This window comes from Drosophila navojoa, chromosome X (assembly GCF_054131105.1).
Source record: "Drosophila navojoa isolate 15081-1374.11 chromosome X, UAZ_NAV_1.0, whole genome shotgun sequence".
NCBI classification, from domain to species: domain Eukaryota; kingdom Metazoa; phylum Arthropoda; class Insecta; order Diptera; family Drosophilidae; genus Drosophila; species Drosophila navojoa.
Genome location: NC_142895.1, coordinates 3,257,804 through 3,281,635, shown reverse-complemented (window position 1 = coordinate 3,281,635; position 23,832 = coordinate 3,257,804). Strand labels below are relative to the sequence as shown.

General features: G+C 46.8%; 3 protein-coding genes across 3 annotated transcripts; all 3 read right to left on the bottom strand.

Annotated features, from left to right (window-relative positions):
- Positions 1 to 1,066: 1,066 nt before the first annotated feature.
- Positions 1,067 to 1,975, bottom strand: LOC115564787 (uncharacterized). Its single transcript, XM_030389486.2, has 4 exons — positions 1,764 to 1,975; positions 1,619 to 1,702; positions 1,297 to 1,548; positions 1,067 to 1,229 (listed from the first exon to the last, which is right to left on the bottom strand). Exons 1-4 carry the CDS (start codon positions 1,837 to 1,839, stop codon positions 1,141 to 1,143), a joined length of 501 nt encoding a protein of 166 aa, XP_030245346.1. The 5' UTR covers positions 1,840 to 1,975; the 3' UTR covers positions 1,067 to 1,140.
- Positions 1,976 to 14,253: 12,278 nt separating this feature from the next.
- LOC115565034 (aladin) lies at positions 14,254 to 15,787 on the bottom strand. The gene has a single exon (XM_030389984.2). It carries the CDS (start codon positions 15,707 to 15,709, stop codon positions 14,363 to 14,365), a length of 1,347 nt encoding a protein of 448 aa, XP_030245844.2. The 5' UTR covers positions 15,710 to 15,787; the 3' UTR covers positions 14,254 to 14,362.
- Positions 15,788 to 21,043: 5,256 nt separating this feature from the next.
- Positions 21,044 to 23,168, bottom strand: Ir7a (Ionotropic receptor 7a). The gene has a single exon (XM_089264924.1). It carries the CDS (start codon positions 23,058 to 23,060, stop codon positions 21,180 to 21,182), a length of 1,881 nt encoding a protein of 626 aa, XP_089121050.1. The 5' UTR covers positions 23,061 to 23,168; the 3' UTR covers positions 21,044 to 21,179.
- Positions 23,169 to 23,832: the final 664 nt, after the last annotated feature.

The window sequence follows — 23,832 nt, the reverse complement described above, 5'->3', positions numbered from 1 at the left end:
GCTTGGCCTACTCGGCTAGCCGGGCCTAGTCAGCCCTTAGCCCCTCCCACCCTCTGGGGCTAGCTACAATTTCAATTCCAGCTGCGTGGCTGATCAATATGAGATTGAGCATTCAAAGCATGGCAGTTACACTTTAATATACCCTGTAAAGCACACACATGCAGAGCATACAAGACCTGGCATAAACTCTGACTGCAGTCTGCTTACTCTCTCTCTCTCTCCCTCTCGCTCTCTGGCATTACAGGGTATCTGAAGGTCATTCAAATGTCATTCTCTCACATAGCTGACGTTTAAATGTTGGCATAATTAAGCATTGGCGCAAATGTAAAGCCGGAATGGAAAACAACGAAACAAAATGAAACTTCAAACTTTGACACATGCCTCCAAAGGCAACAACAACAAGAAGAAGAGCAAGAAGAGCAACAGTATTCATAAAATTAATGATCCATGCTGAATATCTAGCTAGGAATCTAGATGGGCAACAATTCCATTAGCAATATCAAATGAATGGCTATCAAGAAAATAGTTCAAATCACGCTGAAGTAGAGTGGGAGGGCACGACGAGCCCATGCCCTGTATGTTAAGCAAACTCTTCCTGCTGATAGACAGACAGACGGGCGGACAGACGGAGGGACAAGAAAAAAAAACTGAATTGAAGATACTTAAAGGTGTCATCTGTGCTGATCGAAATGGCAAAGAGCGAAAGAGATGGAAGGATAGACCGATGAAACGGATGAATGCTGAACTGAAGGACGGATAGAAGGATAAGCCAAAGAACGGACGTACAGGCGAAGATGGCTAGACGAACTCCGGCTGCATTTTCCAATCAAAAACATGAATGAATATATAAAAAACATATACAACATATAGATAATAGAGGATGTACATTACTGCCTATAGTATGCACGGTATAGAAAGTATTCCAAAATTTTGCTGATTTTCCAAGAAAATATATTTCTGAAGAAAAGAAAAAAGTTACATATGTATATATATATACATATATGTATATAATTAAATGATATACATGTACATATACATATATATACATATATATATACTTATTCCCTCTCAGCTCACGCTTGAATTGTACGAGAAATTGAGGAACGAACTCAGCTCAAACAAAATATTTTGCAATTATCATCAGATGTAGGGATTTGCTTCGTCGCTGGCGAATTCACGCCGGAAATCCATGCCAGCTCCATTCTCAATGCGTTTCAAGTGTTTGTCAGCTGCGGCATGATGGGAATTCAATGGCAAATGTTTAGCAATCGGCGTTTCAATGGGCGTGTCACTTACCCACGGTGTTCTCACCGAACTTCATCAGCTGCTTGATCGCCTGATTGAACTCGCGCTCCGACATCATTTGCTTGGCCTCCTCATCGTCCATGTTGACTGTGTTGATGTTGACGGTGTAGATGCTCTGGCGCTTCGGATCATCGCTGGCATCGCAGCCGTTTCTATTCTTGTGTCCGTCCGCATCGTCGTCCTCGTAATCGCCTTCTTCACTCACGACAGCGTTGCGTCCCCTAATTTTTTGGAGCTTCAAGGCTGCGCGGAGGGCACAGAGGAAGAGCTACTCTAAACAGCGGCGCTTATTATTGTCGAGCTCTTTACATACCTCGTATCGGACGAATCGGTCGAGTGGAGTCCATCAGCAGCTTCTCGCCAGCATCTCCCTGCTCCCCGTTGTCCACGATTTGAGCTGTTTGATGGGGCTGTTGAGTGGGAAGGAATCGGATAAAGAACAACCAGCTCGAGCTTACTCAGCACGCCAGGGATCAGCAGCGGAAGGATCACAGAGATCAGCAGCAGGCAGGATAATTTTCGTGTCAAGCCCATTTCCCTTGCTATTTTTGTACTTTACATAGGATTTGTGTTGTTTGGATTATTTAGAGACCTGACAAAGATCTGGCCAAACTGAAATTGGGAACTGTACAGGCAAAGGCAGAGCTGACTAGACTTGGTCGAGTGGCCCCATGTAAGCTAACCCAAGCAAAGGCTGCTCAGTTCATCACACAACTGAGGCACACCGGAACCCTTCTAACCTTCTGTTAACAATTTGTTATGCTCATGTTATTTGAATATTTCTTTGGAATACTCCGTTGCCCCTGTTCGCTGCGCCTTTGGTTAGCGCGTTTGGTTTTGTTATCATTTTGAAGCGTTTGCGCTCTTTGAGCTTTTGGCTTGCCACAATTTTGCCTTATGCGGCTTCCCCGCAACCTCAAAGCCAGCCAGCCAACCGGCCCCACAGCCCCGCCCTTATCAATGTATGCAAAAAGCATTTGAGGCTGGGCAGGGTAAACGTTCAAATGGACGAAACAAGCTGCTAAAAGTTAAAGTTTTTGTGGCTGCGGTAAGCAGCAGGAGCAGCAGCAGGAGCAGCAGCAGCAGGAGCAGGAGCAGTACTAGCTCTTGTTGCAACATAAAGAGCCACACATTACACACACACACACACACACGCACACACACATATATACTCAAGCGTAAACGTTTTGGTAGCACGAGTCGGACCTCAAGAGCCAACTAAACAAGCCCCAACCGAATGGCGACTATCGAGGGGTTGTCTAGATGAGAGAGATAGGAGTGTGGCATATATATACATATATAAATGTGTGTGTGTGTGTGGGTGTATAGTATGTGTGGCAACAACTTTTGATGCTCAATATTTTTGAAAACCCAACGAAATTGTTGCAACAAATTCGCATAACAGTCAATGCACTAAAAAGTAAATAACTAAAGCTGCGGCAGGGTGTGCACGACTAAGAGATACCCTACATGCAGCTGAAGGCTATTAGCAAAAGCTGCTATAGGGAGTCTGAGTGATAGAAGGACTAAGAGAGAGAGAGAGAGAGAGAGAAGGAGTAAGTGAGAGACAGAGAGACAAAAGGAGTAAGAGAGATAGGTGGAGTAATACAGAGAGAGAGAGAAGAAGTAAGAGAGAAAGAGAGAGAGAGAGAGAGAGGAAATAAGAGAGAAAGAGAAGGAGTAAGAGAGAGAGAGAGAGAGTAGGAAAGAGGGGCTTGGGCGGAGTAGAGTTCCGAAGTCGAGCGCTCGAGGTCGCGAGAGGCGCTCGATCCGCCCTTGGCGCGGGCGCGCGCGCGTAAGCGCCCTCTCCGGCGTCCGAGAGCTCCGCTGTTCCTGGCCCGCGCGCCTCCATTAAGAGAGTGAAGAGAGAGTTAGAGGAAGTAATAGAGAGGGAGACAAAGAGAGAAGGAGTAAGAGAAAAAAAGAGAGAGAGACACAGAGAGAAGAGGGAGTAAGAGAAAGAAACCGAGGGAGTAAGAGAGAGAGAGATAGAGACCAATGCTAGCTCTATATATGGAAAAGCTCAACTGAGATCTACAAAGACTTCAGCTCTACAACTGCGTAGGCTATGGATAATACCAAGAAGACCACCTTCCACTGTATGAATGAGTATATCTGCCATTGAATTATCAAGCTCAGATAACTAATTCTCAGCGACAGGAGAAGTATAGTCATATGCTCTATGGCAACGAATATGCCTGCTTTGCTGCAGTATACCCTGTTTTATTTTTTTGCTAAACATTTTCAGTGGGCAAGGCGTATAAAAAATACCTAAATGAAATGTTTTAAGGTTGGCCAAAAATATTTTCGAACAATTTGCCGAGTGCAAACGAGTGTATATGTGTGTGTGTGTGCGTGTGTGTGTGTTAACGGGAATAGGCAAATACCAACTAAATGGCCAACAAAGCCGCTGCTAAACAGAAACAACTTCCGCCAACAAGCCCCACGCATCTTTATGAAAATGTCAAGCCATAAACGAGCAGAGCACGCTGAAGCAGGAGGGAGGAGGGCCTGGGGGGAGGCATGGGGGAGTTGGCAATAAAATGCCATCAAACACACATTTGTCAGTTGTTGTTGTTGTTGTTGCCATTAAATGCAGCACAAAATGGAAACAAAAGCAAAACTGGCAAATGGCAAAAGCAAAGCACTGGAATGGCAGCAGACAGCGTGTGAAAAGGGGGAGTGGCTGGGGGCTAGTACAGAGTATATGTGCATGTGTGTGTGTGTAAAATGCTTTTCACCATTTGCCAGTTAAAAACATCTTAAAAGCTACTTTTAACCACAATTATGTAAATATTAACACAAACGTAGCCTAAGACAAAAGCAAAACACCGTGTCTATGTGTGTGTGTGTGTGTGTGACAAGAACAACAACAACAACAACAACAACCAGTTGTGTGTCTCTGACTGTCGACAACACAACCATTTACCATTAGCATGTGTCTAGCGGGTAGCTCTGCGGGGCTTGCCGTGCGGCTGGGGGGTAGTTAGACCCGGTTCGAGGGTACCCATAGAGTTTTCTGCATGTGACAGAGCGGACGGGGGTCGAGCAGGTTGAGGCTGCTGGCGACAGGTGTTGAAGTTAACGCTGAGACGAGGCGGAAAAGTCGTGAGACGAGGCTATGCAGCGATACGCAGGTGTCGAAGGGAGAAAGAGAGAGAAGGAGAGAGAGAGAGAGGGTAGAGGTAGGTAGAGGCCTGTCGAGACATAATCCCCAAGACGCACACACACACACCGTCTCACATTGAAGAGGGCAATGTTAATAAGCAGCAGTAGTCTCTCTCTCCCTCCCTCTCTCCCTCTCTCTCTCCACCCTCAGTGTTGGTGTGCCATTATTATTGAAAGCTTTTAGACATGGCAGCAGGTCACGTTCCCGACGTCCGTCCGGCTGTCGGACAGTCTGTCCATCAGGCAGTCATTCAGTCAGCACCCAAGTCAAATGAGCAAACGAAATGCAAAATGCACAGACAGTTGACAAGACAGAGGACAGGCAGGATACAGACAGTGGAATACAGACGACAATCCGTTTTCATGGCTGATTTAACAAAGTTGGGAAGATACTGAATGGCATGACGGCAATACAACAGACAGCGAACAAGGAGAGCGAAAGAGAGAGAGGGAGAGAGGAGTAGAGGTGTAGCGTGGGTTGAGATTCTGGGAAAAGAGTCCCATAGTCAAACTGGCAGCAGATATAGAAAACGAACGTCAAATGCACTCCCCCCCCTCTCCCGAATGGATTGTGAAGGCACAGTCGATGTAGAGCAATGCAGTGAGCCGGTCGGCGGCGTACGGCCGTAGCTAATGGACTCCGGCTGATGTGTGCACTGTAGCTTTAAACTGATAAAATGTGAAATTGACAAAGCTTTCAATGATTTGCTGGTTGCTGGTAAGCCACCGACTGAGGGCGAGCGGATGTGGGCCAGAGCAGGCAGTTGAGATTGGGTTCTAGCTAGTTCATTGATGAAATGCAGCGCCGAGGCTCAGCACTCACTTGTTGCCAGAAATGAGAATTATTTCAATGCACAACAAAAAAAAAAAAAAAAAGAAAATAGGCAAACTGAAGATGTAACGCGACATTAGCATGGGAATCGCGCAGGACGTGGCACACAGCGGGCAGGGGAGGGTAGTGCGGAGTGGGTGGCTTACACGCTGAGCGTAAACCAAAATCACATTAAGTTCGACGACGTTGCCAATGCGAATATGTGGAACAAACAAGGGAATGCAGATAATCGGGAGCGGGGCTGGAGCAGGAGCCGGAGCAGGAGGCGTGACGTGAGAGGGGTAGGTCAATGCAGTCACGGGTCTAAAAATCAAAAATTTGAATTTCGATCACGTCTTCAATTACGTCGAATCGACGTGCATATAAATCAACAGCGAACAGCAGCAGTCCACACACAGGACAGCACAGCACAGGAAGGAGGCAACAGGCGCTGGCAACTCGCCTCGGTAGGGGCAGGCACTCAGTCAGCTAGTCAGTCACTCAGTCACTCAGTCACTCAGTCACTCAGTCAGTCAGTCAAATGTGGTTTTCTCATTGTTGTTGCGTTGAGTTTTGTAAATCAAGTGGAAATGCCACAGGAAAAAAAGAGAAGGGAAAATGAAAATATAAGAAAGAGGAAACCAAATAGAAACCTGGGCTGTACCGAGAGGGATTCACACATACACACATACGTACATGGGGCAAATGTGGGTAGGCGAAATGTCAGCTAGATTTTAGGCATGAGGCATGCCGGAGCTGTGGGGGGCTGGGGAACGAACGGAGGGTGCTTGGAACGCACTCATGCAAAGTGCAGTTGACATGCGGAAATTGTAGGTGCGCTGCGAGCTGAACTGAACTGAATTGAATTGAAGTCTTCTTCAATGGGGCGTGGCCACTCGAAGGGGCACTGCGATAGATGCTGGCTGCTGCTGTCGGTCGGGCGAATTGTAAGCACTCGACAACAAATCGTGCGAAAAGCGTAATATGCACGCACAACCCATACACACACACACACACACACACACACACACACACACACACACACACACGCACGCAGTGAGAGTGTGAAAGTGTAAGCGGGTCTCGAGTGCCGCCTGAAGATGCTGCACTCGAGCAATGCGCATTTCGCGTCAACTTTTTAGCTGCAAGTGCGTCGCTAATTGCTGCTACTCTCGCAAGGATAAGCCGTAAATTAGAAGCCGACTCTTTAAAGGCGGCTACAGGCGTCAAGGCCAAGGTCTGCCGAAAGCAAGAAACGGTCTAAAGTCTGTAAAGTCAGATGGGTGAAGCCAGAAATTCGCAAAGTCTACTTAAAGTCCAAAGGGAAAACTCCTAAAACTAGTCTGACCTGTTAAGGTCTAGGCCAAGCAACTTATTGGTAGGGACTACGAAAAGAGAAACCGTTCTGGACTAGCCTGTCTTCAAACTAGTCTAGGACTCTTCACTTTCAGAACGACCAACTTGAAGGAAGTCCTAAGGAATGAACGGGTTCTGGACTAAGATGCATGTCTAACGTTTACTAGCCCTAAGTCTCTTGACTTTTAAAGCGACTACCTTCAAGGGAGTCCAAAAGAGAGAAAGAGTTCTAGGCTTAGCTATGTATCCATATAGGAAATGATTACAAAAATAGAAACGGTTCTAGGCTAAACTGCATGCCCAACCTCCACTTACTCTAAGACTATTCACCACCTTGAAGGGAATCCTAAGGAGAGAACGGGTTCTGGACTAAGCTACAGGCCCAACCTCCACTTACCCTAGGACTCTTCACTTTCAGAGCGACTACCTTTAAGGTAGCCCAAAAGGTAGAAAGGGTTCCAGGCTAAGCTTTATGTCCAGCCTCCACTTACTCAACGCCAACATATGCGAAGAGTCCCAGTTTTCAGAGCGACTCCCTTCAAGAGAGTCCCAAAAAGAGAACGGGCTCTGTATTAAACTCCACTTACTCTAGGACTCTTCACAGAGCAACTACCTTCAAGGGAGTCCAAAAGCGAGAAAGGGTTCTAGGCTAAGCTATGTCTATGCCAGACCCGCTGGCATTGCTTCACCTGGTCAAGCTGTAAGTGAAATATCCAAGGTCAATGCCTGGCAAATCTTCAATTTTCCTTTGGGAAGACCTTAAAAAAAAAAAAAGAAATCGAAATGAGGACTGCACGCTTCTCTAGCGGTTGTTGTTGCTCTTGATGTTTGTCGGGAATTTGATTTGATTTGAAGCAGTTCTCGTCAACGGAGCTGCCACTCCATCTGCCATGTTGTGCATGCATGTCCTGCAACTGTTGTGCCAATCCCTCTAGCCCACTCTCTCTCTCCCCCTCTCTCTGGGTGTGCTGCCTTTCAGTTGGAATTACGTCTGGCAACGGCTTGAGCTGTTGCACACACACACACACACAGAGAGAAGCAAGCGTTGCGTTGAATTTGCATTGCCCTGCAGCGAGGAACGTGTCTCTGGCCCGAATCTTTCGCTACCTCTCTCCCTCTCCGTCTCTTCGTGTGCGTGTGTGTGAAGAAGATGTCAGTCATTGGCACAAGTGCGCTTTATGTGGCCCTGTCATTGTCAATGTGTTTGTACATTTGACATTAGGGCGACTCACGCCAGTGTTGGCACTTGAGCTCGGGCACCAAAGTTCCGGCTAAAGCGCCAAAATGTCCCAAGGCTACGGCTCAGACGGTTTATAATTTGGTAACTATGAAGATACGCCTGAGGGCGTCTTTGGTTGATCAAATATATCCAATATAACCAGGGGAATTTTCAGTTGAACAACTGCGGCAGGTTTTTGGTCACTTTCCCTAGATGTCTGAAAGGCGACCTACGGAACGTTGACCTACGGACGTTTAGCATCCCTGGCTTTGATTGCTGCTTTACTATATACAGTAGACACCGGTTATAACGACTCCGCTTATAGTGTCTGTACGGTTATAGAGACGGAAATCCTGGTTCCCAGACAAACTTTTATGAGCGAACTTCCGGGTATAAAGACGGTCCTTTGAGTGTCGTTATAAACGGATTTTACTGTACCATACTTTCCTTTAAGATTCAGCTTAAGCTTACTCAGACCCAGACTCATCAGACTTCCCTAGACCCAAAACTCAGTCAGGTCTCTGCCTATCAAACGGACTTTCCAGTAAGGTTCGCTATTAGTCTTAGATCATTTCTTTAGTCAACTGCAGCGCACGAGTCACCCTGTTGCAGACGAAGAAAAAAATGAGGAGGCATGGAGAAACGGAAGCCCTTGAGCCTCCTACATATGCATTTGGCCTAGCAGCCTCCGCCAGCTGGCTCCGCATTCCCAGAGCCGCCTTTGACGTCAGCTGACGTCAGTGTGACAGCTTTCTTGTGATGCACTTCACGTGCATTTGACTGCTTAAATAAATTTTGCTCATGGTAATAAATTCACTTAGACTCAAACTACCCCGAAAATTCTGAATACAAGCGCCCCACTGCACAGACAGCTACAGAGGAAGAGAGAGGGCGTGTGTGTGTGTGCACAATGAGGACAATGCGAAGATGAAGGCTTTATAGAAGTTTTTGTTTAGACATTCATAAACATAATTGACGTCATAAAAGCAGACAACAACAACAACAATGAGAATGACAATGGCAACAATGACATAATGTCATGTAAATCTGTGCAGGGCATGTGTGAGTGAGCCAGAAGCCACTCGTCTAGCTCCTTTAACCTCCTACTGCGTCTCCCTCTCCCTCTCTCTCTTTATCTCCCTCTCCCTGTCTGTCTATGGTAAGTGAAAATCATTAGTTGTAAGTTTATACAAAAGCCTGGGCATTTGTTTGAGCTACTTTAAAATAAAATGCCACTCATGTTTTATAGGGCTGTGCCCGCTCCCCAGCCCCTCAGAAAAAAAAAAGAAACCATCATTCGTTGCCCAAAGCGGGCTGCGTTTTTGTATAAATTCTAACAAATTGTCTACACTTCCGAGCAACCACCGCATCAACCTAACCAAGCCCCAGTCCCTGTCCCAATCCCAGTCCCCGTCCCAGTTTCAGCTCAAGCCCCTAGCCTCTAGCCCTACTCCCTCCCGGACTACATAAATCAAAAAGTGCTTGGCTACAGTTTTCAGTTTTGTGCACTTGCTTTGTGTGTGCTATCTATGCGAAGTCCGGGACCCCGATTCACTTTGCTCCTGTCTCTACACTTTTTTTTTCTTTTCTATTTTATGAACTCTCATACCTCTCGCACTGGCCAGCTCATGTGAATTCCGGATTCCAGATGCCTAGCATGCCGCACTTTTGTGCGCTGGCGAGTCCACAGTTTAACATATTAAAAGTAAAGTAAGCGCCAGGACAAAAGCAGCCCGCCGTTGGGCCAGAGCACACGTCGTCCATTCTAGTTCTTATTATTCGCATTATTATTGTTGTTGTCGTCCATTCATCACTGGCGCGTTCCTGGCATGCCATTCACAACAATTTACAGCAAGAAAGCGCTTCGAAATTCGTAAATTTCCTGTTGCATTCCCCAGCGTCACTTCATAATTAGCAAACAGTCGAAATTGATGTAGCAAAGCCTCTCGCCTGATAGCCTTTATCGCTCAAGCATCGTGATAATGCAACTGTTTGCAAAACACTTCAAAGTAAGCGCATTTTTTATAGACAATGTGCGACGGCTGCAGCAAGAGCTGAGCTCGTGACACGAGTGCCAGCGATAGCTAACTCATCAAGTCAACTGACTGTGAGTAGTAGAGCTGGAGAACCATCGCTAGAGACGGTACTCGATGGTTTTCCCAACCATGGTTCAAACCATCGATATTATCGATGGTTCCATTGATGGTTCTCCAGCTCTAGTGGGTAGGTAGGGTATTTAAATGAATTTTTAACGTGAGTCTAAAACTCTTCTCGGGCAGTAAAGCAGTTCCAAGTTCTTGCTTGAAATGATTCGGAACTTAATTTAATTTTTAACGTGAGCCTAAAGTTCTTCTTGGTCACGAAACAATTCCAAGTTCTTTCCGTCTCTTGAGCGGCCTACTCCAATAGTACCAACTGTTTTCTCATTCGCTGCTCCTCTCAGTCAATGGGAGATAGCTAGCTCCCTGCTGGGACTTTGCTCCTTTGAAGAGAGGTCGTGAAACATTCCCAATGAATCGAAGAGGAATCGAAGCGGAATACCAGGACTCTGCCTTAACTTCTGCTGCTTCAGTGCTTGCCAAGATCCAAGATCTAATATCCCTGACAAGAAGAGTCCTATGCTGCTGCTGGGCTGCGCAAGAGTCTAAACCTGCCCTAAGTACAGCACACTCAACACCAGCTCAGTCAGCTGCACTGGCTCGCTTCTATTTGTATTAGGTACGCATGTGAGTCACGCGCTCATCTCTATCTGGGGAGCGCAGCATGCTTCTGGTCTTATCTCTGAGTCAGCTCGTCGCGTTTATCGTCGCTGTTGTCCTTGCACAAATTATTGAACAGCATTGAAAACATTTGAAGTGTTTCAGCTGAAAGCCAAGTGGCCAGCCCCAAAGACGTGCAGCCGGCGTAAAGGACCAAAAGGCATCGAACTCCACTGGGCTCACATGGGAGCCGAGACCGAGCAGCTGGAGCAGCTCCTTCGCCTGCTCTTGGCCAAGTGGCAAGGCGAATGCGAACGCGAACGCGAATGCTTTTATGCTTATTAATGGCACTACATGCAATTTATGTGCGGTAGTTAAAATGCTGCGGCAAATTAATGGCAGCTGGCAGAGCAATGCACTCGCCGGCCAGACTGCAGCGCCAAGGACCACATGGACTAGTTGCAATCACCTTTTGTTGCGCGTCCTTTGACATTAAGAGCTGATCGAATTGATTTCAGCGAAGCTAACTCAAATTTGTGCAAGCCTTTGCTTTCATTTGAAATTAGTTGAACATATTCTTCCTTGAGTTAGGGATATATATATAGTTGAGACGCTTTAACTATCTCTTACCCTTTAAGAGTTTCTGCTTAGCTTGACACGCATTGTCTCTAGATCATCAAATTTTAGCATCCATATCCTTTGTCACCCATAGCTGTTCTTTGTTCGTTAAACCCAACTGATTATTGGTTAATGTTTTCTCTATCGGCTCTACGCGTTGTTCTATATGCGTGTTATCGTAAAATCTAAGCAGCAAGCGCTTCATTAGCCACAGCTAAGCGAACTATAATCCTCTTTATGAGCACCTGGAAACTGTTTAGACTACGGCTAAAGCCTTTCCGCATAAGGAGAGAAAGAGCTTAGTGTCTCAGCGAGAGAAAGAGAGATAGAGAGAGAGTGAGACAGAGTGAGACAGAGACGGATTCGTTGCTCGTGGTTGCTAAACTTTTGCACAAAGGCCCAAGTGCAGGAGGAGGCGTTCGTAATGCTCCATTGGCCCACCCACTGCGGCGCCCAAGTGAGTGCAACTTTTGACTTTGCGTGAAACGTTTGGGGTTTTGCTAAGGGTTGCATGCGCCGAGGGAGGCGTTCGTTGGGCGGAGGGCAGAGAGCGGAGGTCGAGGGGTTTGCTGTTTCGCTTTGCGGCTGTTGCTAGCTACGAGGAAATTTATGGCCAATTCAATAAACGATTTTATTACATGCGCACGTTGTGTTAACAATGTTATTATTATTGGCGCTCTGTTCCGCAAAACTGTATAGAAAACCCCCATGCCCATCCATCCCAGCCATAGGGACTCGTTGCTGCAGGCAATGCGGCAAAGGGTTGATGGCTCTTGCCGGCTGGGCCAATTATTATTATGAAAATTAATTTATTTTCTATCGATAATGCAGGCGCCAAAAAGGCAAAACTCGCACGACTGCAAGTCCTTATCAACAGCTGCCCAGCTAACGCAGCTCCCTCTTCCTCTCTCTCTCTCACTTTCTTCTCTCTCTTTCTCTCTTTCTCTCTGTAACTAGCCATCGCTCTCTCTAACCCCCGCTGTCTGCCTGCATTCAGACTTTGGCGTGCATTTCGAAATGCTTTTACTTTGTTTGGAGCCCAAACTGTTGATATACCCAGCGCTTAATGAATGTGTGCTATAGGGTATGCCCATGCAGTGCCAGTTTTTGTAACGGGCAACAGTCCACCTTAGACTTGGAAGCTGAAACTTGAAAGTTTATATATGTATATGCATATATTCTTCTTCCTTCAAAGGCAGTTCGATAAGTTGAATATTATCGATACAAATCGATATTGGATTTTAAGTCTACCTTAGATTTGAAAGCTGATATATATGCATAGATTCTTATTCCTTTAAAGGCAGTTCGATATATTAAGTACTATCGATACAAATCGATATTGGCTTATGTATATACATATATTCTTCATTCTCCAAAGGCAGTTCGATATGTTAAAGATTATCGATAAAGATCGATATTGGCTCACAAATCCAAATCCAAATCCAAATCCAATATGTATATGTATATATTCTTCTTCCCTCAAAGACAGTATGATATCTTAAGAATTATCGATAAAAATCGATATTTCCTTAATTCAACGCTTTTAAGATCTACGTTCATAAAATATTACCACTGCATTTATTTAAAGGATTCCTGAGGTAGAGCTTTCATTTTTATTTCTACCCAGGGCATCTTCTAGGCTTGGCATACCCCATTCAAGCATACTTATTTGCTCTATTGTTAATGTTGTTGTTGTTGTTGTTGGCGCACCCACTGGATGTCAACGCTTTGCGCTTTTGTTTGCCCAACACAACAAAAGGCCAGCAGCACACTCACACACACACAAGCAAACAAACACACTCACACACACACATGAGTTGGGGTTTAGCTTATTTCCTGCAAATGCATTGAGTGTGTGTGTATGTGTGTGTGTGTGTGTACAAATATAAAGCTTAACAGGCGCACTCATGTGCAACGCAACAAGGCAACAAAAGTCTCATTACTTTTACTTGGCAAATAATAAAGCTAACGAAACAACAACAACAGCAACAACAACAATAACAATAACCATACAATTGTCAATTGACTTTAGCCATGCAACAACAACAGCACACACAGACACATGAACACACACGCACGCACCGTCAGGTATATAATTGCTCCACTACTCTTATAAGCAAGTTAGCTGAACTAGTTGTATACCCTGTAAATAGAGCAAAAGGATGGATAAAGCAGAGGATGGCACAGTCATATAAAGAGACGGGCGAATGGATGGACGGACGGAAGGATAAACAGAGAGATAGACGGACGGATAGAAAGAGACTCGGACAGACGGTCGAATGGACAGACGGATGGATACATAGACAGATAGGCGGACGGATATAGAGATGAGACGAATAGACGGACGGACAGAGACAGGTGCGGCCGATCGGCCAAAAGGACGTATAGGCGGTCAAATGGATAAACAGATAGATAGACGGACAGACAATTAAAAGTGCGCATGGACGAAAGGACGGACGGATGGATACATAGACAGATAGACGGTCGAACAGGGAGAAGTACGGACGGTCGGACGGAGGGAAGACAAAGATATATATGGGCGAACAGAGAAAGGTGAGATGGACGGACGGATGGGTAAGCAAACAGATACATATATGGGCGCAGAGAAAGGGGCTCGGACAGATGGATATATGGACGGACTGAAGGAAAAACAGAGAGATATACGGATGAGCAGAGACAGGCTCGGACAGACGGTCGAAGGAACGATCGCATAGATTACCAGAAAGGTAGACTGACGGACAGAGAGAGGCGCAGCCGATCGGACGGAGGGACGGCAGAGAGATTTACGGACGAACATAGAAAGGTGGAATGGACGGACAAAAGGAGTGTCAAATAGATGAACAAAGGGAGACCCCGACAGGCGGACAGACAAAAACACAGAAGAACAGACGGACGGATGGACAGACACTTACACAGACGGACGGACGGAAAGACAAATAGACAATCATAAGCCACACACACCCATTAGCAAACCATACAGGGTAGCGCCTAGTCCATCAATCAGCAGCAGGAGCAATCATTCGGTTTTCGCATTAAGAAATTGATTGGAGCAACTCCATTGGAGCTACAAAAGCAACTTTCATTAAGGAACTAGTTTATTCTCCAGTTAAATGCGAATCCAAATCATTTGAAATTTACTGAACACAATGAGAGCAAAGGAAAAAGAATCAAAAATTTTAAACAAAGTTATTTCGTCCCAATCTGGTAAATGCGATTTGCAAATGGTATTTCGTGCTCCTGAAACAGCAGAGCGTCCTCCCGAGTCTGGGCCGTGAGCTCCTCAATCTGCAAGTGGCTCGAGGACCAGCAGATGACCAGGCAACGCTCAATATTATCGCCCGAGAAACGTGAATTGCCAAAGGCGTGGCAGCTGGGCCGGCTGCGCGGGCAGGGCACGGGGCAACTGATGATCTGAAGTGGCTGCAGCTTGATGGTGCAGTTGAAGGGAGTGTGCAGGATGCAGAGCAGCACGAACGACTGGTTTGTGAACGTGAACGTGGCGTAAACATGAACGGGATCCACGGCCATCGAGTTGATGGGGCCACCCATGCATTGGTTCCAGTTGCAAAGGAAGCGGCCCAGATCGATGACCTCCCTGGTGGTCCACACCTTATGGTGCTGCTTGAAGAAGCCAAAGTCCTTGCTCGCGCTGGCGCCCATCACCTTGCTGGAGCCCTTGGGCACATAGAGCAGGTGGTTGCCCTTGCCTGTCCACGCGGCCGTCTGCAGGGGCATGCGCTTGACCAGCTTGTTGCTCATGGCGTCAATGTTGTTGCGATAGCCGTACAGAGCGCAGCGCTCCCTAATGTAGTAGATCAGGTACATCAAGTCCAGGGGATGGCGCAGCGCCCAGCAGTTGGTGCCCGAGACGGGCATATAGAGCTCCTGCAGCACCAGCCTCATGGTCGGATGCCAGATCTGTATACGTTGATTGCCCAGCGAGGCGCTGCCCAGGAGGCTGCCCCCCTGGAGCCACTGCAGATCGTAGATGAACTCCTCCTCGCGATAGCCGCACCAGGTCATTGTCTTGACGCCCTCCTTCGAGATCGTCCACATGCTGATCCCGCCCTCCCCGCCGACCGCCAAGTGAATGCCGTCCCAGGGTCGAAAGGCGGCGCAGCTGATATTGCGCTGCTTCGATGATACCAGATAGTAGGGCTTCAGGCGCATATCATTATAGACCAGGGCCATATCGTCGCTGGTGAGCAGACAGCGCTTATTGTCCGTCGGATGGCAGACGACATAACGTATCCTGCTCGTCTTAAAGTCGAGCGTCTCCGAACTGGCTGCCAAATCATCGATGCTCGCCAGCCCAGTGCCGTAGCTATGGTGACTCCAGCTGCTGATTCGATCGCACAGCCGAAGATATTTCAACTTGAGCCTACCGAAATTGTCGACGAGGCACTTGTAGAACTCCAAGACTCTGTCCAGCACACGCCGGATGGGCGACGGCTCCTGATAATTGTTCACGGGCACGGGACGAAGGCGAGCCATTCTATTACGCATCATCAATTCATTCACGTTGTGCATCATATTTGCCGTATCTGGAACAATGTACGTAGAATTATTTATATTTATTTTTGGTTTATTTATTTTTGGTTTATTTTTTTTTTTTTTGGAAAAATTTTTAGCTCTGCGCTTCAGTAGAAAATGATTGGGAATGAATTTTTGTCGTCAGGCATCGAGAGATATGCCTCGCTCGCTACGCCTACTTTGATGCAAAAATTTCGGCATTATAAAATCGATTATTTTGCCTCCATTGGCGATTGTAAAGTATCGAAAAGTGGTCACAATCGATAATCGATAATATATAAGAGAATAACTGACATATATCTGCTTTAGTTCCGCCTAGAAATAAAGAAATAATTCGCAATTCAAATTCAATTAAGACTTGATAAATCTAATCTAAATAAAGTATATATATAACCGCAGGAAAGACAGACGAGCTGCGTCGCTGAAGCTTGAATTTGCGCATAGCTGCTTATTCAGGTTGCACAATCGTTTTGCGCAATCATGCTGGCACTCAATTTAATTGATTTTAAAGCTGCTGCCAGACCGGGCCAAAGCCAGAAAGACAAGGAAACAAAAAATTGACTGCGAGCGGCTTGGGGGCTGGGCCAGGGGCTAGTTAGAGTACAGGCTAGGTCTTGTCCATAAAACAATTGAGGGGCATATGCAGCCGCAGTCGAAAGAATGCGTAACAGGTTAGAAGCCCAGCCGAGTGAAACCCAAAAAGTCAGCTCTCGAAACTTTTGTACAGCAGCAGTTGGGCTCATGGCCCGGCCGGAGCAGCGGACGGATGGGCGGGCGGGGACTTTTGGTTTTTGGCTTTTTCGGTTCGGGGTTCGGTTTCAGTTTCAGCTCTGTGAACGGTTCGGTCAGGCGGCTTTTGAGTGTTTTTCACCTGAGCTCAAACTTAAGTGGCGAAACTTGATTAAACTACACCCACACAGACAGACAAACGCACACACACACACACACACAGAAACTTTCGACTTGCAGCTAGTGTGACACAGAGAGGGAGAGGGGAGGGCGAGGGAGAGGTAGAGAGTGGTGCCGGAAGTCCAAGGACTACGTACAGGGATTTACTTGCGGTAGTGCAGCCAACGACAAAGAGTTGACTTCTCTCAACGTTTTTATGCGATGCACAATGGCCACAGTTGCAGCTACAATATATTATAAAAGGAAAATACGCTGTAAAAACCGAAGCTCACACAATGAGGTAGATTAGCTGGAGAGTAGATATGACAGCGACTTGCAGAGAAGTCAAGTCGTGACTTATTGAGTGGACAGCTGCTTGAGCCAGACTTGACAAACTTCTTTATAAGCACATATGCATACCCTACATACCCTACATTTCACTATCTGCTCTTAAATTAAATACACATTTATATAGCTCTTCATACTTAAAACGTTTATTTATGCACACAAAATTCGTTTACAAATTTCAGGCTCATCAAGAACTAAAAAAGAAAAAAACTTTACTCATTTACAGGATATGTCCAAGTCGAGCAGCTTACTGAATTCCCTTTGCAGCTGATGTCTCAGTAGAACTGCAGTGGCAAGTCCAGCGCATATTCTTGCTGTTGCTCCACGTGGGGCACGACCGCAGCTGGAGCTGCAGCCGCCACAAGCTGTGGCACAGCTGGTGGCAAGTAAGCATTGCCCGGTGGCAGCAGAGCTGCCCAGGCGGCGCTGTCAAAGAGCCCGCAGATAAACAACAATAGCAGCAGCAGCAGCAGCAGCATCTTGAGCCGTACCCAGATTCACTTGTGAACTGTTCACTGGTTCCGCTCAGGCAGCTCCTTTTATAGCAGCGGCAGAGCCAACGAAGCCAAGGCTAGAAATCAAAAGATCGACTGATTGAAATTGCAAATGAAGCTCCACACCAAATGCAGCCAGATACCCTGTGCATAAGCTGTGAGGGGTATGACATGCAGGAGAGTTTATTAAGTTTTTTAATTATTGTATTTCAGCAGCTAATTTAAAAGTTCTTCTTCTTCTGCTTAAGCTATGCACGATCATCGGAATCACGCCAACTATCGACAGCCGTATATCGATTGATGTATATCTATTGGTATGCTTCCGTTCTCGTTAATATTCCATTGGCCTACTAGAGACATATTTAAGTTTTATTGAAATGGAAGTTCACTATTTTCAGTCTTAATTTCTAGATTCTAGATCTAGCCAAAATCGATAAATATCGTTATCTACAACTTCAACTCTTGGAGCATATTTTTCTCTAGTAACTACAGACTAACTGAAATAAATATATTTAAATATTAAGCACATTCTAAGTTTAACATAATTTTCTATTAAATGCATATTTTATTCACATATCGATAATTATCGATTAGATAAGGCATCTCCAAGTCGATCATTCTAGAGTGCGAACTTGTTGCCCAAGCTAATTATAATTATTAAGGTTGAATACATTAAGATTATCGCGCACTGTCATGATACTCTGTAATGCATATGGCATGGGCTATTCTCAAGCTTTAGTATTTTATTTCTTACTTTCCTATATTTTGTATGTATATTCTAAGTAGTTATCTATTTACAGGGTATGTGCTCAGTCAGGCAACTCTTCATAAATATGCGCTATATGGCTTCTCATATTTAATATAAATGCATTGGGCTCATTCCCAACTTACAGGGTATATGCGAGTCAGGCACTTACTGTCATTATGAAAGGCTTCAGCTGCTTCTTGGCTTTAATGAATCCCCCGGCACTTGAAGATCTTATCACGCATGCATTACGATACCTCAGCAGACAGAATTCAGTTCAGTTCATTCCTATTCGTGCGAATTTCCCAGTTTTTTGTCAGCCTCAGCTCTTATACGACTGAGCTGGACGGCAGAGCTCGGCCGGTGCGTACGATTGGGATGTTCGGCTGGCGCATGCGCTGGGCGTCTTTCGCCAGCCGACGAATTGCAGCGTTTCCCGCCAAAGGCCCGCTGAGCGGCCAGCGGGCGGTCAGGGCGGGGGCGAGTTTTGTTTACCTTTGTTATCAGCGCTTATCAGACGCTGCGCCGACATCCTGACGAGCCTCAAGTGTGTGCCCATTGGTGGGAATCTCTGGGAATGCGATGACAAACGGGCGTGGGTGGGCCTGTAGCGTGGGTGTGGCAGCCAGCCAGCCAGCCAAGGCAGGCCTTCAAGCCAAAGTCAATGTCCCAAACACATCAATTACTCGCGCCGAAGTCATTTGAATGACGCGAAATGTTGGCAAACTGCATTCACATCATTCATCATTCAAACGGCGCACATTCCATTCCATTCAGCTAATGGCCTACATTAATTCCAGAGCTCCGAATGAGTTACAGCCAGCCAGCGAATTAGGCATTCCACAGCAACTTCTCACATTGTTTTGTAAACTAAAAGTTCCAATATAGTTTTAGTACAATTGAAAGCTATAAAGTGTTTGATAATACATATACAATCGAGTCCGGTTATAAGAACGTTGAAGGGTCAATCGGTAGAGCCAGAAGACGCTTGAACTGTATAAGTTGGCTCAGATAAGTTAGTCTGGGCACCAGAATTTTCAACTTACGAATGCTGTAAGCGGAGTCTTTATAAGCGGATTCTACTGTATTCTGATTTTATAAGAGAAATTTCAATGACCATACAACTAGCTCGTATTTCCGAGTAAGACTTTCTCCTTGGCCGTGGGTTAATCATCAGCGACTGTGAGCGATTACGAGATACATAATCAATATAGTAAATATAGCTCATATTTCCAAGTAAGATCTTCTCCTAGGGCCGTGGGTTAATCATCAGCGAGCGATTACGAGATACGTAATCAATATAGTCTTGGGAGAAATTGTATCAAACTATAAGTAATCCAGGCTACTTAGTTTAAGGAATGGCTCAGTAAAAACCCTGTAAAAGCTACCATATACAGTTTATCTCTCGGGCTAGATACTTGCTTACAGAAAGCTCATAGAAAATGGACATCTATGGAGCATAAGACAGACAGAAGTGGGAGAGGTTGAATGCATATAATGTATATATTGATCAGAATAAAATAGAGAGGCCTTTATAACTTTTTTCCGTACTCCTTTTGTCCGTACCGTCTTTCATCGCATCCATACAGCATATATATGCAATTGAACAGAGATCAGATTAATCACATACATCGATCAATTATATCCGTATACTTTAAGCCCTTATCCTTCCACTCATTCACCAGTTCGTACCGGCATTCGTACCTCCGCCCGTACCTGCATCTGCATCTACCCGCCCGTGCTAGGTAGAAGCTTATGGCTATGATTGCAGCATGAGCTCCTCACATTATTCCGAGTATCTCTAGCCCACACATTGTTGTTGTTGTTGGGCGCTCTAATAGACATGTCTAGAAATCAGTGAGTCGCCGCTGCTTGTTATCCTAGTGCTGGACTGGAGGGAGAAGCACATATCGTACATTGTGTGCAACATGATGACAACATTTGTTGCTTGCAACCATATGAGTGGGGTACGCTCCACTTTCCACTTGCCACTTGCCACTTGGCAGTTGCTCGTTGCCCGTTGCTCGTCATCGAGTGCCTGAATCCTTGCCAACTGCTGGCCAGGCAGTCGTCTCCCTTTTGCAACACTTCCGGCATTTAAGCAAACAAAATATGTAGCAAGCAGTTGCAGGCAGCTGCAGCAGCGGCCTCAGTGTTTCGGGTGTAGTCGCATTTGTGTGCCACATGCGCCATGTTGCATGCCGCATGCCCCACATGTGTAGGCGGAAAATGCGGCCATGTAGGCTAATGAGTTCGCTTTATGTCCGACCTCCGAGCTGTTATTGTTGCTCTCTCTCTCTCTCTCTCTCGCTCTCTTTGCCCACTCCTGCTGCTCCTCCCTCCTACGGTTACGCTTCTGCTTCTACTTCTTCTGCTTCTTCGTGTGCTCTCCGGCTTGTTTTGCTGCTGTTGTTGGTTAACGAGGCCGCCACATTCTGTGGCACGACTGCCCCCTCAACCCCACGCCCTCCTTTCCCCCTTCTCCTCTAGCATGAAAACAAATGCTTGTGGCGGTGTCATAATGGAAATGTAAATGAAAATAAGGCAACGGTATTTGGTATTTGGTGCGCAACTCTAGCGTACGGGTTGTCAGCGCTTGACAGCCTGCAGGCAGACACGCAGAGTCGGAAACGGAACAGGACTTGGCTAAACATTCAATGGATAAAGTTGTGACATCTTTATTTTAATGAGTTTAGCCAAATGGATCAATTAAACTCGTCTGCATTCCGTATACCAGCCACAAATGGAACTGCTAATAATTGAGAATCACATAGAAGAGCCCGATATGTAAGCGCAGGTAGAGTAAGTTCTTCAAGTGGAATACAGAAGCCGTACAGCCGTACGTACTAGACGTAGCTCGACTATCCACCTAAAATCCTAAAATTGAATTGAAAAACTTGTTCCTATATCTGGTTTCTGAACATTCGCTTTATTAGGAGTATAACATATATAGGGTTTACATACATACATGTAGCATCAGGGTATATATACTCAGTTATGGGTCCAGGTAACGCCTTAGCCAGACGACGCGCTGACTGAGCAGCTCGAGCAGAAAGACGAGCACAGAGGCCAGCAGCAGGATATAGCAAATAAAGTTGAGGCCGTAGAACATCTCGAGCCGTAGCGCCGAGACCTCGTGCGAGGCGTACGGCATGTGGAACATGGGTGGCTCGAAATTGCGACTGATGTGCCCAACAATGCCGGCCGATTGGAGCTGCTTGAGCTTGCGATCGAAGGCGAACTTCAGAATCGAGTGCCGATGCAGGCACATGACCAGCTGCACCAGATAGATGTGCTCCTTGACATGGGTCAGGCGGCTGCTCTGCCAGTTCTCGTCGTTGTAGTGGGCCAGGCTGCCCAGCAGGGCGCTGGTCGTCAGGCGCGCCCCATCCTCGGCCGCTTGCAGCTCGTCGAAGCGCTCCACGATGCTCGTCCTGCGCAGCAGACTGCGCTGCGCCGGAAAGTAGTCATCGTAGTCGGTGGTCAGGTATTGGTAGTGGCCCTCGAGCAGCTCGACGATGTGCTCCGGCGCTGGCGGATAGTAGGGCAGCCGGAAGGCGTCGTACAGCTTGCCCTGGTAGGCGGCGCGCTGCACCAGCGCCAGCAGCAGCCAGGCGCCCAGATAGCAGCGCACGAGGCTCGCTCGCGGCAGAGCGGCTGCGTCCAGTGGATTGCCCAAGAGCGTGGTGTGGACGCGCAAGCCACTGGCCACCACATCGAAGGGCACGCTCTGGCTGTGGCTCTGGCTCTGACGCCACAGCCACTGCAGCAGGAGCAGGGCCAGGCAGGAGACGACCAGGGCCAGCCAGACGATGGGGCAGAACGGCTGCACCAGCTGATTCACAGCGCCCATGTGCTGATCCACGCGCACCACAAACACCAGGGCGCTCTGGTGGTACGCGCTGGTGGTGGAGAAGTTCGCCCGGTACATGTGCGAGCCGCTCATGGCGCCAATGATCACGGACGAGTTCTGGGACGCCAGCTCACGGAAACAGTCCGCGATGCTGGCGTTCAGCTCCAGTGCAGCTGACTTCTGCTCGCACGGCGGCAGCAGATTCAAACGGAACTTGAAGATGCTCGCCAGCAGCTTGATCAGCTCGCCATCGACGCCCGTCAGGCGCCAGGTCTCGGTGAGCTGCTTGGGATCATGCCGGTCGCCATCGAACATCACGTACGGCGGCAACGGATACCAGCTAATGTTCAACGGGCAGCCGTAGAAGGTGCCCAGGTGGCGGCCAAAGAGCGGCTCCTGCCGCAGCAGCTCGCCGCGCTCATACCGATCGAGCAGCTCCGGCGTGAAGGAGACATTGCAGCTGAGCGCATAGAGGCGAAAGCCATACAGATGCACCACGTCCGCTGTCAGCCAGCCGGGCTGCACCAGCACCACGGCGTTCATCACGTGAAATCTGAGGCAGGTCCTGAAGATGCTGTAGAGGGATGCGATCAGGGATTTCTCTGTGTCGGCTCGCCAGCTGAGCACGATCACGAAATTGAACTCGCGGTCGAAGAGCGTCTTGGCAAAGTGAAAGCGCAGCTCGGCAAATGAATGCGGCGTGTCCACCAGGAACAGTATGTAGTCGCGCGGCTCCTCAATGGGCGTGGCATTCAGCATTTGCACCGACATCCGTTCTCCCAGCTCATGCAGCAAATAGTCCAAGGCCAGGTCCAGCTCGAGCTGGGAGCGCCGCGAGTGCGACATCTGCATGACGCTCATCGCATTGTAGCTGGGGCTGATGTGATGCCTCAGCACGTGCACTGCAGCTCGATCCACTGCCCTTGGCCGATAGCTCTCGGCTGGCTGCACTGCAGCCAAGCAGCGGGCCAACAAAAGCAGCAACAGCCACAGCCGCAGCCACAGCCGAAGAGAGCCCAACATTGCGATGGCACATGCGAACCAGTTCGAACCGTAGTCCCATTCAAACTGCGCCACGCAGTCGCCAGTTGAGCTAATTCCGTTAATTGCAATGGGGACGAACGCAATTCATTAAATTCGGAGATAAGCCAGATCGCAGATACCGCAAGTGCCAGGCGATGTTATAGAGTGGCTAAGGAATAGCTGGAACTGGTTTCCGCTCGCAATTGGCTCAGCCGTAACGGATCAGACAAGGCAGAAACTTCAGATTATGGAATAGAGAAATTGGGGGGATTTAAAATACATAGAGTGTATGGGATACATCGAATAAATAGAATACATAGAATAATTAGACTACATAGAATGCATAGAATACATAAATTGTATACACATAAATTGTATATAGAATACATAGAATGTATATGTATATATAGATTGTATATAGAATACATAGAGTAGGTTAAATAAAATACATAAAATACATAAAATACATAGAATACATAGAATATACAGATTACAAAGAATACATAGATTACATAGACTACACAGATTACATAGAATACAGAGGATACATAGAGTACATAGAATACAGAAGATATAGAGGATGCATAGAATATGTATACATATATAGCTTGTATATAGAATACATAGAATTGATTACATAGCATACACAGATTACATAGAATACATAGAATAAATAGAAGACATAGAACGCATAGAATACATAGAATACACAGATTACATAGAATACATAGAATAAATAGAAGACATAGAATGCATAGAATACATAGAATGT

Excerpts from the sequence above, each read along its gene's own strand:
- LOC115564787 (XM_030389486.2), bottom strand. The coding sequence starts at position 1,839 with ATGGGCTTGACACGAAAATTATCCTGCCTGCTGCTGATCTCTGTGATC. Across the intron at positions 1,703-1,763 it reads GCTGATCCCTGGCGTGCTGA|CTCAAATCGTGGACAACGGG; the intron begins GTAAGCTCGAGC and ends CCCATCAAACAG. Across the intron at positions 1,230-1,296 it reads GTTCGGTGAGAACACCGTGG|CTGACAAACACTTGAAACGC; the intron begins GTAAGTGACACG and ends ATCATGCCGCAG.
- LOC115565034 (XM_030389984.2), bottom strand. The coding sequence starts at position 15,709 with ATGATGCACAACGTGAATGAATTGATGATGCGTAATAGAATGGCTCGC.
- Ir7a (XM_089264924.1), bottom strand. The coding sequence starts at position 23,060 with ATGTTGGGCTCTCTTCGGCTGTGGCTGCGGCTGTGGCTGTTGCTGCTT.